Here is an 18,766-nt window from a genome sequence, read left to right as displayed (position 1 = left end):
TCCAATCCAATTTATTTATAGAGCACATTTAAAAACAACCAAGTTGACCAAAGTGCTTTACACAGAAAACAGTGAACAAAATCAATACAATACAATACAATGCAATACAATAAAACAGTTAATCAGTAGGGCATGACAGAGGCTTATTAGTAAGTGCAGGAATCGACTGTGATTTGTAGCAGATTTAGTTTGAAGACAGAGAGAGAGGTGAAGACAGAAAGTTTAAGGGTGTTTTGTAGGGAGTTCCAGTCCAAGGCTGCAGCGAACCAGAAGGCACTGCGTCCGAAGGCATCACCAGGATGGTAGCGGTGACATCATGAGGCCGCGGCTAACGGACCATGTGTGTGTGTGTGTGTGTGTGTGTGTGTGTGTGTCTGTGTCTGTGTGTGTGTGTGTGTGTGTGTCTGTGTGTGTGTGTCTGCAGCATGCTGCCCTACGGCTGCCTCTCCATCGGCGACTGCGTGGGGCTGATCGAGGTGGTGAAGAACAGCTTCACCATCATGCAGATCCAGTGTAAAGGCGGCCTGAAGGGGGCGCTGCAGTTCAACTCCAACACGCTGCACCACTGGATCAAAGACAAGAACCGGGGCGAGGCGTCAGTACCTGTCTGTCTCTCCACCTGTCTGTCTGTCTGACTGACCACCATCTGTCTGTCCATCTGTCTGATCACCTGTAAGTCTGACCATCAGCTACCACCTGTCTCACCTGTCTGTCTGTCTGTCTGTCTGTCTGTCCACCTGTCTGTCTCACCACCTGTCTGTCCACCTGTCTGTCTGTCTGTCCACCTGTCTGTCTCACCAAGGCAAGGCAAGGCAAGGCAATTTTATTTGTATAGTAGAGAGAGCAGACCAGCTTAATGGAGGACTGGATGGCAGACTGGTTCATAGAGGACAGACCAGCTTAATGGAGGACTGGATGGCAGACTGGTTCATAGAGGACAGACCAGCTTAATGGGAGGACTGGATGGCAGACTGGTTCATAGAGAGGACAGACCAGCTTAATGGAGGACTGGATGGCAGACTGGTTCATAGGAAGAGAGGACAGACCAGCTTAATGGGAGGACTGGATGGCAGACTGGTTCATAGAGAGGACAGACCAGCTTAATGGGAGGACTGGATGGCAGACTGGTTCATAGAGGACAGACCAGCTTAATGGGAGGACTGGATGGCAGACTGGTTCATAGAGGACAGACCAGCTTAATGGAGGACTGGATGGCAGACTGGTTCATAGAGAGGACAGACCAGCTTAATGGAGGACTGGATGGCAGACTGGTTCATAGGAAGAGAGGACAGACCAGCTTAATGGAGGACTGGATGGCAGACTGGTTCATAGAGGACAGACCAGCTTAATGGGAGGACTGGATGGCAGACTGGTTCATAGAGGACAGACCAGCTTAATGGGAGGACTGGATGGCAGACTGGTTCATAGAGGACAGACCAGCTTAATGGGAGGACTGGATGGCAGACTGGTTCATGGGAAGGGAGGACAGACCAGCTTAATGGAGGACTGGATGGTAGACTGGTTCATAGAGAGGACAGACCAGCTTAATGGAGGACTGGATGGCAGACTGGTTCATAGAGGACAGACCAGCTTAATGGAGGACTGGATGGCAGACTGGTTCATAGGAAGAGAGGACAGACCAGCTTAATGGAGGACTGGATGGCAGACTGGTTCATAGAGGACAGACCAGCTTAATGGGAGGACTGGATGGCAGACTGGTTCATAGAGGACAGACCAGCTTAATGGAGGACTGGATGGCAGACTGGTTCATAGAGGACAGACCAGCTTAATGGAGGACTGGATGGCAGACTGGTTCATAGAGGACAGACCAGCTTAATGGGAGGACTGGATGGCAGACTGGTTCATAGAGGACAGACCAGCTTAATGGGAGGACTGGATGGCAGACTGGTTCATAGAGGACAGACCAGCTTAATGGGAGGACTGGATGGCAGACTGGTTCATAGAGGACAGACCAGCTTAATGGAGGACTGGATGGCAGACTGGTTCATAGAGAGGACAGACCAGCTTAATGGAGGACTGGATGGCAGACTGGTTCATAGAGAGGACAGACCAGCTTAATGGGAGGACTGGATGGCAGACTGGTTCATAGAGGACAGACCAGCTTAATGGGAGGACTGGATGGCAGACTGGTTCATAGAGGACAGACCAGCTTAATGGGAGGACTGGATGGCAGACTGGTTCATAGAGGACAGACCAGCTTAATGGGAGGACTGGATGGCAGACTGGTTCATGGGAAGGGAGGACAGACCAGCTTAATGGAGGACTGGATGGTAGACTGGTTCATAGGAAGAGAGGGCAGACCAGCTTAATGGAGGACTGGATGGCAGACTGGTTCATAGAGGACAGACCAGCTTAATGGAGGACTGGATGGCAGACTGGTTCATAGGAAGAGAGGACAGACCAGCTTAATGGAGGACTGGATGGCAGACTGGTTCATAGAGGACAGACCAGCTTAATGGGAGGACTGGATGGCAGACTGGTTCATAGAGGACAGACCAGCTTAATGGGAGGACTGGATGGCAGACTGGTTCATAGAGGACAGACCAGCTTAATGGAGGACTGGATGGCAGACTGGTTCATAGAGGACAGACCAGCTTAATGGGAGGACTGGATGGCAGACTGGTTCATAGAGGACAGACCAGCTTAATGGGAGGACTGGATGGCAGACTGGTTCATAGAGGACAGACCAGCTTAATGGGAGGACTGGATGGCAGACTGGTTCATAGAGGACAGACCAGCTTAATGGGAGGACTGGATGGCAGACTGGTTCATAGGAAGAGAGGACAGACCAGCTTAATGGAGGACTGGATGGCAGACTGGTTCATAGAGGACAGACCAGCTTAATGGAGGACTGGATGACAGACTGGTTCATAGAGGACAGACCAGCTTAATGGGAGGACTGGATGGCAGACTGGTTCATAGAGGACAGACCAGCTTAATGGAGGACTGGATGGCAGACTGGTTCATAGAGGACAGACCAGCTTAATGGAGGACTGGATGGCAGACTGGTTCATAGAGGACAGACCAGCTTAATGGAGGACTGGATGGCAGACTGGTTCATAGAGGACAGACCAGCTTAATGGAGGACTGGATGGCAGACTGGTTCATAGGAAGAGAGGACAGACCAGCTTAATGGGAGGACTGGATGGCAGACTGGTTCATAGGAAGAGAGGACAGACCAGCTTAATGGGAGGACTGGATGGCAGACTGGTTCATAGAGGACAGACCAGCTTAATGGAGGACTGGATGGCAGACTGGTTCATAGAGGACAGACCAGCTTAATGGAGGACTGGATGGCAGACTGGTTCATAGGAAGAGAGGACAGACCAGCTTAATGGAGGACTGGATGGCAGACTGGTTCATAGGAAGAGAGGACAGACCAGCTTAATGGGAGGACTGGATGGCAGACTGGTTCATAGAGGACAGACCAGCTTAATGGAGGACTGGATGGCAGACTGGTTCATAGAGGACAGACCAGCTTAATGGGAGGACTGGATGGCAGACTGGTTCATAGAGGACAGACCAGCTTAATGGAGGACTGGATGGCAGACTGGTTCATAGAGGACAGACCAGCTTAATGGAGGACTGGATGGCAGACTGGTTCATAGGAAGAGAGGACAGACCAGCTTAATGGAGGACTGGATGGCAGACTGGTTCATAGGAAGAGAGGACAGACCAGCTTAATGGGAGGACTGGATGGCAGACTGGTTCATAGGAAGAGAGGACAGACCAGCTTAATGGGAGGACTGGATGGCAGACTGGTTCATAGGAAGAGAGGACAGACCAGCTTAATGGGAGGACTGGATGGCAGACTGGTTCATAGAGGACAGACCAGCTTAATGGAGGACTGGATGGCAGACTGGTTCATAGGAAGAGAGGACAGACCAGCTTAATGGAGGACTGGATGGCAGACTGGTTCATAGGAAGAGAGGACAGACCAGCTTAATGGAGGACTGGATGGCAGACTGGTTCATAGAGGACAGACCAGCTTAATGGAGGACTGGATGGCAGACTGGTTCATAGGAAGAGAGGACAGACCAGCTTAATGGGAGGACTGGATGGCAGACTGGTTCATAGGAAGAGAGGACAGACCAGCTTAATGGAGGACTGGATGGCAGACTGGTTCATGGGAAGAGAGGATAGACCAGCTTAATGGGAGGACTGGATGGCAGACTGGTTCATAGAGGACAGACCAGCTTAATGGAGGACTGGATGGCAGACTGGTTCATAGAGGACAGACCAGCTTAATGGGAGGACTGGATGGCAGACTGGTTCATAGGAAGAGAGGACAGACCAGCTTAATGGGAGGACTGGATGGCAGACTGGTTCATAGGAAGAGAGGACAGACCAGCTTAATGGGAGGACTGGATGGCAGACTGGTTCATAGAGGACAGACCAGCTTAATGGGAGGACTGGATGGCAGACTGGTTCATAGAGGACAGACCAGCTTAATGGGAGGACTGGATGGCAGACTGGTTCATAGAGGACAGACCAGCTTAATGGGAGGACTGGATGGCAGACTGGTTCATAGAGGACAGACCAGCTTAATGGAGGACTGGATGGCAGACTGGTTCATAGAGGACAGACCAGCTTAATGGAGGACTGGATGGCAGACTGGTTCATAGAGGACAGACCAGCTTAATGGGAGGACTGGATGGCAGACTGGTTCATAGAGGACAGACCAGCTTAATGGGAGGACTGGGTGGCAGACTGGTTCATAGAGAGGACAGACCAGCTTAATGGGAGGACTGGATGGCAGACTGGTTCATGGGAAGGGAGGACAGACCAGCTTAATGGAGGACTGGATGGCAGACTGGTTCATAGGAAGAGAGGACAGACCAGCTTAATGGAGGACTGGATGGCAGACTGGTTCATAGAGGACAGACCAGCTTAATGGAGGACTGGATGGCAGACTGGTTCATAGGAAGAGAGGACAGACCAGCTTAATGGGAGGACTGGATGGCAGACTGGTTCATAGAGGACAGACCAGCTTAATGGAGGACTGGATGGCAGACTGGTTCATAGAGAGGACAGACCAGCTTAATGGAGGACTGGATGGCAGACTGGTTCATAGAGGACAGACCAGCTTAATGGGAGGACTGGATGGCAGACTGGTTCATAGAGAGGACAGACCAGCTTAATGGAGGACTGGATGGCAGACTGGTTCATAGAGGACAGACCAGCTTAATGGGAGGACTGGATGGCAGACTGGTTCATAGAGAGGACAGACCAGCTTAATGGGAGGACTGGATGGCAGACTGGTTCATGGGAAGAGAGGATAGACCAGCTTAATGGAGGACTGGATGGCAGACTGGTTCATAGGAAGAGAGGACAGACCAGCTTAATGGAGGACTGGATGGCAGACTGGTTCATAGGAAGAGAGGACAGACCAGCTTAACTCATTGAGTGCCGCGCTCCTTTCCAAAGTTTTAGTCAAGTGTACCGGCAAATTAGACCATATTTGACTTTTTATTTTAGAGCCATAGTGTATTCTATATTATTGCCACCAACACATACTGTAGCTCATTTGAAAGGTTTAACTTTATCCTTCAAATGGCCACAAACCGTTTGTTTCTACGTGCCTCCGTTCCTGAGAAAAGTCAAGCTAAACATGGCTGGGTTTCACCAAAATCCCTCCTTTTTTTCTAGAAAAGGAGATAGAGCGTCTTTTATGAAAGGTGCGCTGTTTGTGTCTGTCGCTCTTCTGACACTCGCATTTCTGGATCAAAGGGCTCGTATAAGATAAATATATACAACAATTGTTGTTCTATTCACAAAACCACCATCGGGGGCGGAGGGGTCGCCACTAAACAGCAATAACACAGACGCACCGTGCCGTGTCACAGCCTCTCGCCGCGGAACGTGAGGCTCTGCCGGCCACAGCGGCTCGCGAACACCGGTCCCGCCGGTGGTCGGGGTCCTTCTGTGGTACGGGTCGGTGGTGCCGGTCTGCTTTGGTCCAGAGACCATCAGATTTTACCGCGGGAGGACTTTGGGGAGGACACGGTGTTGCTCCAGATGAAGACCGGGCGGGACAGTGGGCTGAGAGCTTCCTGGTTCAGCTCCCAGCTGCTGCAGCCTCGCGGGTGAGAGCGGAGCAGCAGCGGAGCAGCTGCTGCATCCACATGCAGAACTCCGTTTGCAGAAGCTGAGTTATGATAAAAACTTCCAGATCATGAGCTGTCATGTGACTTTGATCGTCATCTATTTCAGTTCTCCTCGTCGTAGAGTCCCCAAATTTACATATAATGTGTATTAAAGTGTCTATTTTCATAATTTAAAAAAAAAGCAAAAAAACGAAAAATTTCGTTTTTGGCACTCAACGCATGGGAACGAAAAAACGAGAAATTACGTGGTTGGCACTCAATGAGTTAATGGGAGGACTGGATGGCAGACTGGTTCATAGAGGACAGACCAGCTTAATGGAGGACTGGATGGCAGACTGGTTCATAGAGGACAGACCAGCTTAATGGGAGGACTGGATGGCAGACTGGTTCATAGAGGACAGACCAGCTTAATGGAGGACTGGATGGCAGACTGGTTCATAGAGGACAGACCAGCTTAATGGAGGACTGGATGGCAGACTGGTTCATAGGAAGAGAGGACAGACCAGCTTAATGGGAGGACTGGATGGCAGACTGGTTCATAGAGGACAGACCAGCTTAATGGGAGGACTGGATGGCAGACTGGTTCATAGAGGACAGACCAGCTTAATGGAGGACTGGATGGCAGACTGGTTCATAGAGGACAGACCAGCTTAATGGAGGACTGGATGGCAGACTGGTTCATAGGAAGAGAGGACAGACCAGCTTAATGGGAGGACTGGATGGCAGACTGGTTCATAGAGGACAGACCAGCTTAATGGGAGGACTGGATGGCAGACTGGTTCATAGAGGACATACCAGCTTAATGGAGGACTGGATGACAGACTGGTTCATAGAGGACAGACCAGCTTAATGGGAGGACTGGATGGCAGACTGGTTCATAGAGGACAGACCAGCTTAATGGAGGACTGGATGGCAGACTGGTTCATAGAGGACAGACCAGCTTAATGGAGGACTGGATGGCAGACTGGTTCATAGAGGACAGACCAGCTTAATGGAGGACTGGATGGCAGACTGGTTCATAGAGGACAGACCAGCTTAATGGAGGACTGGATGGCAGACTGGTTCATAGGAAGAGAGGACAGACCAGCTTAATGGGAGGACTGGATGGCAGACTGGTTCATAGAGGACAGACCAGCTTAATGGAGGACTGGATGGCAGACTGGTTCATAGAGGACAGACCAGCTTAATGGAGGACTGGATGGCAGACTGGTTCATAGGAAGAGAGGACAGACCAGCTTAATGGAGGACTGGATGGCAGACTGGTTCATAGAGGACAGACCAGCTTAATGGAGGACTGGATGGCAGACTGGTTCATAGGAAGAGAGGACAGACCAGCTTAATGGAGGACTGGATGGCAGACTGGTTCATAGAGGACAGACCAGCTTAATGGGAGGACTGGATGGCAGACTGGTTCATAGGAAGAGAGGACAGACCAGCTTAATGGGAGGACTGGATGGCAGACTGGTTCATAGGAAGAGAGGACAGACCAGCTTAATGGGGGACTGGATGGCAGACTGGTTCATAGGAAGAGAGGACAGACCAGCTTAATGGGAGGACTGGATGGCAGACTGGTTCATAGAGGACAGACCAGCTTAATGGAGGACTGGATGGCAGACTGGTTCATAGAGGACAGACCAGCTTAATGGGAGGACTGGATGGCAGACTGGTTCATAGAGGACAGACCAGCTTAATGGAGGACTGGATGGCAGACTGGTTCATAGAGGACAGACCAGCTTAATGGAGGACTGGATGGCAGACTGGTTCATAGGAAGAGAGGACAGACCAGCTTAATGGAGGACTGGATGGCAGACTGGTTCATAGGAAGAGAGGACAGACCAGCTTAATGGGAGGACTGGATGGCAGACTGGTTCATAGAGGACAGACCAGCTTAATGGAGGACTGGATGGCAGACTGGTTCATAGAGGACAGACCAGCTTAATGGAGGACTGGATGGCAGACTGGTTCATAGGAAGAGAGGACAGACCAGCTTAATGGGAGGACTGGATGGCAGACTGGTTCATAGAGGACAGACCAGCTTAATGGGAGGACTGGATGGCAGACTGGTTCATAGAGGACAGACCAGCTTAATGGAGGACTGGATGGCAGACTGGTTCATAGAGGACAGACCAGCTTAATGGAGGACTGGATGGCAGACTGGTTCATAGGAAGAGAGGACAGACCAGCTTAATGGGAGGACTGGATGGCAGACTGGTTCATAGAGGACAGACCAGCTTAATGGGAGGACTGGATGGCAGACTGGTTCATAGAGGACAGACCAGCTTAATGGGAGGACTGGATGGCAGACTGGTTCATAGAGGACATACCAGCTTAATGGGAGGACTGGATGGCAGACTGGTTCAGAGGGCTCTGTGTAACCAGATGTGTCCCCAGCAGTCTAAGCCTATAGCAGCGTAGCTATAAAATGGTTCAGAGCTACCTGAACCAGCCCTAACTAAAAGCCCTGTCATAAAGGAAGGTCTTCAGTCTAGACTTAAATGTAGTTAGAGTGTCTGCCTCTTTGACCCATGGAGAGAGCTGGTTCCACAGTAAAGGAGCCCGGTAACTGAAGGCTCTACCTCCCAGTCTGTTTTTAGAGATACTGGGAGTCACCACCTGTCTGTCTGTCTGTCTGTCTGTCTGTCTCACCACCTGTCTGCCTAGCTCATCTGTCTGGCTGTTCACCTGTCTGTCTGTCTGTCTGTCTGTCTGTCTGTCTGTCTGTCTGTCTGTCTCACCACCTGTCTGCCTAGCTCATCTGTCTGGCTGTTCACCTGTCTGTCTGTCTGTCTGTCTCACCACCTGTCTGTCTGTCCACCTGTCTGTCTCACCACCTGTCTGTCTGTCTGTCCAACTCTCTGTCTGTCTCACCTCCTGTCTGTCTGTCTCACCGCCTGTCTGTCCACCTGTCTGTCTCACCACCTGTCTGTCTCACCACCTGTCTTACCACCTGTCTGTCTGTCCAGCTCTCTGTCTGTCTTACCACCTGTCTGTCCACCTGTCTGTCTCACCACCTGTCTGTCTGTCCACCTGTCTGTCTCACCACCTCTCTGTCTGTCTGTCTCACCACCTGTCTGTCTGTCTCTCAGGTACGACCGAGCCATCGACCTGTTCACCAGGTCTTGTGCCGGTTACTGCGTAGCCACGTTCATCCTGGGAATCGGAGACCGACACAACTCCAACATCATGGTGAAGGAGAACGGACAGGTGAGTGACAGGCCACGCCTCCTCCTCGTCATGCTGACTCCTCCCCCTCCCTCCTACTAACTCCTCCCCCTCTCCTCCTCCTCCTCCTCCCCCTCCCTCCTACTAACTCCTCCCCCTCTCCTCCTGACTCCTCCTCTAACCCTAACCCTAACCCTAACGGACAGGTGAGTGACAGGCCACGCCTCCTCCTCGTCATGCTGACTCCTCCCCCTCCCTCCTACTAACTCCTCCCCCTCTCCTCCTCCTCCTCCTCCTCCTCCCCCTCTCCTCCTCCTCCTCCCCCTCTCCTCCTGACTCCTCCTGACTCCTCCTGACTCCTCCTCTAACCCTAACCCTAACGGACAGGTGAGTGACAGGCCACGCCTCCTGCTGACTCCTCCTGACTCCTCCCCCTCATGCTGACTCATGCTGATTATGTCACTTATGTCCTATTTCAATTAATCTTAATATTGTATCTGTTCCCACTTTACCTGCCCAGGGACTACAGGCGGAGATTAGCAGTTGTTGCTATAACCTGGCTCAAAGCATGTTTTTTGTGCATTGTCCCTGTTTTAAATAAATAAATTCATTCATTCACTCCTCCCCCTCTCCTCCTCCTCCTCCTACTAACTCCTCCCCCTCTCCTCCTCCTCCTCCTCCAGCTGTTCCACATCGACTTCGGCCACTTCCTGGACCACAAGAAGAAGAAGTTTGGCTACAAGCGGGAGCGCGTTCCCTTCGTCCTGACTCAGGACTTCCTCATCGTCATCAGTAAAGGAGTTCAGGAGTCGACCAAGACCAAGGAGTTTGAGAGGTCTGACCTGTCTGTCCACCTGTCTGTGTCTCTGTCCACCTGTCTGTGTCTCTGTCCGTCTGTCTGTCCACCTGTCTGTCCACCTGTCTGTGTGTCTGTCTGACCTGTCTGTCTGACCACCTGTCTGTCTGTCCACCTGTCTGTCTGTCTGTCTGTCTGACCTGTCTGTCTGTCCACCTGTCTGTCCACCTGTCTGTGTGTCTGTCTGTCTGTCTGTCTGACCTGTCTGTCTGTCCACCTGTCTGTCTGTCTGACCTGTCTGTCTGTCCACCTGTCTGTCTGTCTGTCTGTCTGTCTGTCTGTAGAGCTCTGTAACAGAGAGTAAGGACAGCATTGGTCCAATGGCAGCGCCTCCTGGTGGAGGAATATGGGTTTTGCAAAAGATCTGACATCTCTGCATTGTTGGTGAATGAGCAGTGTGGTGTTTTCAATAATTTAAGGACATTTATAGATCACCCACGTTAATAGCATCATTGAGGATCCTTTAAGATAAATAATAAGATAAATATTAAAGGGATATTCCAGCGTAAGTTTAAGCCATGGTCCAACACACCGTAACACCGAGTTAGACCCCCCCCTCGGGAGATGAAGTCTACTAACCGCTAGCTTCTCCAGTTGTAGCAACTTTAGCAATGACCGCACCATAACAAACAGCGCAGTATACACATCCACTAGCCACCGATCAAAAAGGGTCCCATCCCATAATACGAGGCATCAAACATCTGTTAGCTTAGCCTGGTTTCTATTGAAAAGAGACGAAAACAACTCACCCACTCTCCTCCAGTTATACGCTATGCAGCAACTTTCTGTGTCCAGCACAGAGTCCAGGTACTGACAACACACGTCTGAGGCCGACTGGCAGCACAAACATCTGGTTTCAGCACAAACATCTGGTTTCAGCACAAACATCTGGTTTCAGAAAAATCATCTGGTTTCAGCACAGACATCTGGTTTCAGCACAAACATCTGGTTTCAGCACAGACATCTGGTTTCAGTACAAACATCTGGTTTCAGCACAAACATCTGGTTTCAGCACAGACATCTGGTTTCAGCACAAACATCTGGTTTCAGAAAAATCATCTGGTTTCAGCACAGACATCTGGTTTTAGCACAAACATCTGGTTTCAGCACAGACATCTGGTTTCAGTACAAACATCTGGTTTCAGTACAAACATCTGGTTTCAGCACAAACATCTGGTTTCGGCACAAACATCTGGTTTCAGTACAAACATCTGGTTTCAGCAGAAACATCTGGTTTCAGCACAAACATCTGGTTTCAGCACAAACATCTGGTTTCAGCGGCCATATCCTATCTGTGATGTCTGCTTGTTGTAGCCATGGTTACAGGTAGTCAGCTGTTGTAGCCATGGTTACAGGTAGTCAGCTGTTGTAGCCATGGTTACAGGTAGTCAGCTGTTGTAGCCATGGTTACAGGTAGTCAGCTGGCGTGGAGGCGATGACAGAGTGAAGTAGAGTCCTGCAGCTCAAGGATGAATGTGTGTGTATTACTCCATATAATGCAGCTAAGTTCCTATGTATCTTCATCAGTTTATAAAAGTTATTATCGAGTGTTCACAGGGAAATGAACGGAGAGAATCACGTAAACAAGCGTGAGATTAGACGCAACGTCACACGCGCGACCAACGCCGTTCGTTGCCGGAAGAGACTGTCTGTAATTTAGTGAAGGAAACATCACGGACACGGCTGAGTTTATGGAGTTTGAGAACAACAACGACTGGTTTCATTTCGATGGGCGCTGCTATCAGTTAGAGACCGAGTTTACTGAAGACGAGCTGAAGGAAATGGAGGAGGAAAGTCAAAGAGGGGCAACTGCGGTGGAGACTATGTGCTGGAAACGGAGGCTAAAAGTGACAGAGGGAGAGAGCCGGTGGAGTCTATGTGCTGGACCTGGGGGAATCAAGTGGTCAGTGTGGTGGTCACTGCCTGTCGGTGGCTACTGAAACCAGATGTTTGTGCTGTTGGTGGCCGCTGAAACCAGATGTTTGTGCTGAAACCAGATGTTTGTGCTGTCGGTGGCCGCTGAAACCAGATGATTGTGCTGAAACCAGATGTTTGTGCTGAAACCAGATGTTTGTGCTGAAACCAGATGTTTGTGCTGAAACCAGATGTTTGTGCTAAACCAGATGTTTGTGCTGAAACCAGATGTTTGTGCTAAACCAGATGTTTGTGCTGAAACCAGATGTTTGTGCTGAAACCAGATGTTTGTGCTGCCAGTCGGCCTCGGACGTGTGTTGTCAGTGCCTGGACTCTGTGCTGGACACAGAAAGTTGCTGCATAGCGTATAACTGGAGGAGAGTGGGTGAGTTGTTTTCGTCTCTTTTCAATAGGCAGGCAAAGCTAACAGATGTTTGGTGCCTCGTATTATGGGATGGGACCCTGTTTGTACTGTTGATGACGTTTGGTGCTGTTCTGAGCATTATTTGTGGCAAAAAGTGGCTTTTTGATCGGTGGATAGTGGATCCGTATACTGCGCTGTTTGTTATGGTGCGGTCACTGCTAACGTTGCTACAGCTAGAGAAGCTAGCGGTTAGCAGACTTCATCTCTCGAGGGGGGGGTCTAACTCGGTGTTACGGTGCGTTGGACCATGGCTTAAACTTACGCCAGAATATCCCTTTAACACATAGGCGAGTAAAAAAAACAAAACAAAAAAAAACAGTTGTCTACATTAATGTTTCAATCTACATTTTGTAATAAACAAATTCTAAGTATAATCTGATATGACCAAGACACCTAAAAACAAAAACACGGCCGTTTTCATCCATTTACCAGCAAGTGGGCAACACACATACATTGGAGTGAATGGGTTTTCTGGGCGCTTTTGCAATACCCATATCCTGCCACTAGGGGCGCAAAACCCTTAAACACTTACCACGGGAGTCAATGGTAGTGTCTACCTGTCTCACTGTCTACCTGTCTACCTGTCTGTCTCACTGTCTACCTGTCTGTCTGTCAGGTTCCAGGAGATGTGCTACAAGGCCTACCTGGCCATCCGGCAGCACGCCAGCCTGTCTCACTGTCTACCTTTCTACCTGTCTACCTGTCTACCTGTCTCACTGTCTACCTGTCTGTCTACCTGTCTCACTGTCTACCTGTCTGTCTCTCTACCTGTCTGTCTGTCAGGTTTCAGGAGATGTGCTACAAGGCCTACCTGGCCATCCGGCAGCACGCCAGCCTGTCTCACTGTCTACCTGTCTACCTGTCTCACTGTCTACCTGTCTGTCTCTCTACCTGTCTGTCTGTCAGGTTTCAGGAGATGTGCTACAAGGCCTACCTGGCCATCCGGCAGCACGCCAGCCTGTCTCACTGTCTACCTTTCTACCTGTCTACCTGTCTACCTGTCTCACTGTCTACCTGTCTGTCTACCTGTCTCACTGTCTACCTGTCTGTCTGTCAGGTTCCAGGAGATGTGCTACAAGGCCTACCTGGCCATCCGGCAGCACGCCAGCCTGTCTCACTGTCTACCTTTCTACCTGTCTACCTGTCTACCTGTCTCACTGTCTACCTGTCTGTCTACCTGTCTACCTGTCTCACTGTCTACCTGTCTGTCTCTCTACCTGTCTGTCTGTCAGGTTTCAGGAGATGTGCTACAAGGCCTACCTGGCCATCCGGCAGCACGCCAGCCTGTCTCACTGTCTACCTTTCTACCTGTCTACCTGTCTACCTGTCTACCTGTCTCACTGTCTACCTGTCTGTCTACCTGTCTCACTGTCTACCTGTCTGTCTCTCTACCTGTCTGTCTGTCAGGTTTCAGGAGATGTGCTACAAGGCCTACCTGGCCATCCGGCAGCACGCCAGCCTGTCTCACTGTCTACCTTTCTACCTGTCTACCTGTCTACCTGTCTCACTGTCTACCTGTCTGTCTACCTGTCTCACTGTCTACCTGTCTGTCTCTCTACCTGTCTGTCTGTCAGGTTTCAGGAGATGTGCTACAAGGCCTACCTGGCCATCCGGCAGCACGCCAGCCTGTCTCACTGTCTACCTTTCTACCTGTCTACCTGTCTACCTGTCTCACTGTCTACCTGTCTGTCTACCTGTCTCACTGTCTACCTGTCTGTCTCTCTACCTGTCTGTCTGTCAGGTTTCAGGAGATGTGCTACAAGGCCTACCTGGCCATCCGGCAGCACGCCAGCCTGTCTCACTGTCTACCTGTCTACCTGTCTACCTGTCTCACTGTCTACCTGTCTGTCTACCTGTCTCACTGTCTACCTGTCTGTCTCTCTACCTGTCTGTCTGTCAGGTTTCAGGAGATGTGCTACAAGGCCTACCTGGCCATCCGGCAGCACGCCAGCCTGTTCATCAACCTCTTCTCTCTGCTGCTGGGCTGTGGGATGCCGGAGCTGCAGAGCTTCGACGACATCGCCTACCTGAGGAAGACGCTGGCGCTGGGTAGGTAACCAGGGGCAACAACTACACCTGTAAGCAGTAACAATAACTACACCTTGGGGGGCAATAACTACACCTGGGGCAGAGTCCTGCACCGGTCCAATCTTGGAAACCCGCCCGTAGGTTTTTCAGCCCGTGTCCCGACCGTCACCCGTGATTATTTCTGACTTCAACCCGGATCGACCCGCTGCCCGTGAGATCGCCGTCATCACCGCCGGTAACGGGGGTGTAGCCCTACTCTTTAGCAAAAAAAAATCATAGGAAAAAAAAATCCATAGCTACTCTTTTGCGGCTATTTCGGGAACGGAGAATGATAGCGACGTAATTCTTTTTCTAATGAAAGCAGGACACTTCAGCCTTTACATTGATCCCATCCGTGTGTTTGTAGCTTTTACCCAGAAGCCGAGCAGTCAAGCCATGACAGGCTAAACTCCAGGGAAAGCTGTGAGCGGTCACACGAGCGGCCACATGATTGTTTACTTACATCAAGATGCTGCTCTGTTGTTGCCGTGAGTGATAAAACATGATTTGCTACGCTGGTTCGTGCAGCTGCGTGTGAGTTTGTCTCTGCAGACCGACACACATTCACCCGCGTTCGTTTGAGTTCCACCCGTGAATTTACACCAGACAGCTTATTACCCGTTGAACCCGATGCAGGACTCAAAACTGCTTTGCTTGTGCACACAGAAATAGTAATGTTTCTTCACTCATTTCAGATCTGTCTAAACGGTGATAGTGGCGTGAAACATTTTGAAACTTAAAAACTTTATTTTTAAACTCGACCGGAAACAGCTGTGACGTTGCAGGGTGTTCTGATTGGAGTTATATCGGTCAAGTGAAGTTTCCTACGGCAGATTCCCTGTGCAGGGAGCAGGGAGTAGGGAGTAGGGAGTAGGGAGCAGGGAGTAGGGAGTAGGGAGTAGGGAGCAGGGAGCAGGGAGTAGGGAGTAGGGAGCAGGGAGCATTGAGCAGGGAGTAGGGAGTAGGGAGTAGGGAGTATAGGGAGTAGGGAGTATAGGGAGTAGGGAGTAGGGAGTAGGGAGTAGGGAGTAGGGAGTAGGGAGTATAGGGAGTAGGGAGTGTAGGGAGTAGGGAGCTCTGTCCAAGTAAACTGTGGATCGGAACGCAGCCTGTGTCTCACTCTGTCTCTCTCTCCACCTGTCTGTCTCTCCACCTGTCTGTCTCTACCTGTCTGTCTCTACCTGTCTGTCTCTCTGTCTACCTGTCTGTCTCTACCTGTCTGTCTCTCTGTCTCTACCTGTCTGTCTCTACCTGTCTGTCTCTCTGTCTCTACCTGTCTGTCTCTACCTGTCTGTCTCTCTGTCTCTACCTGTCTGTCTCTACCTGTCTGTCTCTACCTGTCTCTACCTGTCTGTCTCTACCTGTCTGTCTCTACCTGTCTGTCTCTCTGTCTCTACCTGTCTGTCTCTACCTGTCTGTCTCTACCTGTCTCTACCTGTCTGTCTCTACCTGTCTCTACCTGTCTGTCTCTACCTGTCTGTCTCTACTTGTCTGTCTCTCTGTCTACCTGTCTGTCTCTACCTGTCTGTCTCTACCTGTCTGTCTCTACCTGTCTGTCTCTCAGAGAAGAGCCAGCAGGAGGCTCTGGAGTATTTCACCAAGCAGATGAACGACGCTCATCACGGCGGCTGGAGCACCAAGATGGACTGGATCTTCCACACCATCCGACACATGCCCAACGAGCACTGACACACACACACACACACACACACACACACACACACACACACACACACACACACACACACACACACATCAACATCAACTCACCATACGTTAACAGCCAGGCGTCTATATGTTAACAGGCTTTTATTTAATTTCAAACTAATCAGCTCAAAGATGAGAAGTAATATAATCATAATATAATTCTCATTGGGCCGAACAACTCGAGTCCAGAAACATTTAAAGGTGCAATATGTAAGAATGTGGCCAAAAACGGTTACTACAGTCAAATTCAAAACACAGCGATCTGGTTTTATCTCCCAGTCGTAGCAGCAGCTCAGTGGAAGCAGCAGGGTTAGTATAGGGTTAAACTGAGGCTGAAACGCCGCCGTGACTGGGAGAGAGCGCTAGGTGGCGCTACATGTAAACATGTAAAATCAAAACATAAACATGATTTGCAGTCTGCAAAACAAGATTTTTAATGTGAATACTCTGGCTGTACTATTGTTGTTGGTGAGTTCATCATGTTAGATGAACATTATTCCTGAGTCTCTGTCACATATTAGGAGGATTTTACAGCCAGTTGCTATAGATTTCTTACATACTGTACCTTTAATAACTCTGGTCGGGTCTTTTCTTTCTGGTCGGGTCTTTTCTTTCTCTGTTTGTTGCCGCGGTCTGGAGGAGAGTTACTGCACCTGAGTCTGACTGCATCAGCGGACCGGACCGGACCGGGTCTGAGACCTGCAGCAGGATGAAGCTCTTTGAGACGTTTCGTTCCTTCACTACAACTGGTAGAAAGTGGAGACGTTGAGACTTTTAACCTGCAGACACGACTCAGTGCAGCCTTTCTGCTCTTTTCTTTTCTTTTTTTTGATAAAATTGACACACACACACACACACACACACACACACACCCTTTATACACATCTGTACAGACTCACATCTACGTATATACGACACAACTGTACATACACATCTATACACGTTTATGTGTAACATACCTTTATACTATCACACATTTATGTATAACACACACACACACACACACACACACACACACACACTCTTACACACACACACACACACACTCTTACACACACACACACACACTCACACACACATGCAACACTCGTGTGTGTTTTTACTGCACTACTCTATGATGATGATGATGATGATGATGAAGATGATGGAGATGATGAAGGTTTCTGTCGTAGTATTCGCCATCCCAGCGGTGGTTGTCATAGCAACACGTATCTCAGGGTTGTAGGCTGGTAGAAAAGGCCAAAGGCATTCTGGGAAAAGATGAAGATGAAGATGATGATGTCATAAATGTCTTCCAGCTGGTGCTACGTTAGCCCGTTAGCTCTGTTAGCCCGTTAGCCTGTTAGCTCTGTTAGCTGCTCTACACACGGACGGGGCTGTCGAAAGAGAAAAACTTTATTGCTACTTTGCTGACATGTGAATCAAACTTTATTGAAACTTTATAAATAAACTGGTGTTTTAAGTGAAACCAGCGAAGTGAAACACTGTGTCTCCCTGAGCAATAAAACCTCCGATAGCTAATCAATACTTTGATCGTGACAATCAGGAATTCTGACCAATAGGAGAGCAGCGCCGAGCAGCTGTGGGCGGAGACAATGCACTGAGACCAAACCAAACGGACCAATCGTGTTTCTGTAGCGCAGCAGGTGAAACAGATGGTTTTTATTTCCATGGTGACAACAGTTTTTAGACTAAAATCTAGTTTTAGTTTCATTTATTTCCTAGTTGGACGAGATGATCGAAGCCTTACGATGTTTTGGTTTGACCCGTTTCCGTCCACAGCCGATCGACGCTCTGAACTGATCTGAGTTCAGTTTCAACCGCTTCGTGTTGAATCAACATATCATTGATTGATTATCAGATATTATCAGGGATCAAAGTCTTTAGAAGACAATCTGAACCAATCAGCTAGCTGTTAGCCTGTTAGCTGTTAGCCTGTTAGCTGGTTGCTATGGTAACTCAGCTGCTGCACTGGAACATTGTGACTAGATTTATTTAGCCTAGCGTAGCGTAGCAACCGCGGAAGCTGCTGCCCTCTCTCATTGGCTACCGGCCGTAGTGGGCGGGGCCAATCCCATTGGCTACCGGCCGTAGTGGGCGGGGCCAATCCCATTGGCTACCGGCCGTAGTGGGCGGGGCCAATCTCAGACGGGTTCTTGTGTGTTTTTTCAGTTTAGGCCCCGCCCCCACACCTGTGCGTTGCCATGGCGACCTGAGCCGGCCCCCCCCTGCTGCATGTCAATTCATTTATTGCTTTCTGACATTATGGACTGTCCAGGTTGCCATAGTGATGAAGTTGTTTCCATGTGAACGGTGTTTGTGGATGTTTTGTAAACTTATTGATGACTGATGTGATCGGTTTTTAATGTCGAGTTGATTTGTGATAATTATTGATCCTGTTTCATTCACAATTATTAGTTTTTTCTCTTTTTTCTTGTTTTGATGTCGACCGGCGAGCGGCGTCGCTAGGAGGCGGGGCCTGATGTGTGACATCATCAGCTCAGAACG

The 18,766-nt window shown here is 49.7% G+C and overlaps 1 protein-coding gene across 1 annotated transcript in view; it reads left to right on the top strand.

The window, feature by feature from the left end:
- The window catches only part of LOC146968216 (phosphatidylinositol 4,5-bisphosphate 3-kinase catalytic subunit alpha isoform), a 37,842-nt gene extending 21,545 nt beyond the window's left edge, over positions 1 to 16,297 (top strand). The window contains exons 24-28 of the mRNA XM_085760021.1: positions 425 to 595; positions 9,215 to 9,332; positions 9,974 to 10,125; positions 14,385 to 14,533; positions 16,116 to 16,297. Of these exons, the coding sequence (XP_085616147.1) occupies positions 425 to 595; positions 9,215 to 9,332; positions 9,974 to 10,125; positions 14,385 to 14,533; positions 16,116 to 16,240 (715 nt within the window). The 3' untranslated portion in view covers positions 16,241 to 16,297. The remainder of the gene's footprint in view (positions 1 to 424; positions 596 to 9,214; positions 9,333 to 9,973; positions 10,126 to 14,384; positions 14,534 to 16,115) is intronic.
- Positions 16,298 to 18,766: the final 2,469 nt, after the last annotated feature.

Source organism: Trachurus japonicus, chromosome 18 (assembly GCF_045865225.1).
Source record: "Trachurus japonicus isolate A0001 chromosome 18, Traja_1.0".
NCBI lineage: Eukaryota > Metazoa > Chordata > Actinopteri > Carangiformes > Carangidae > Trachurus > Trachurus japonicus.
Note: the sequence above shows the minus strand (reverse complement) of the source record. Positions and strands in the feature narration are given on the sequence as shown.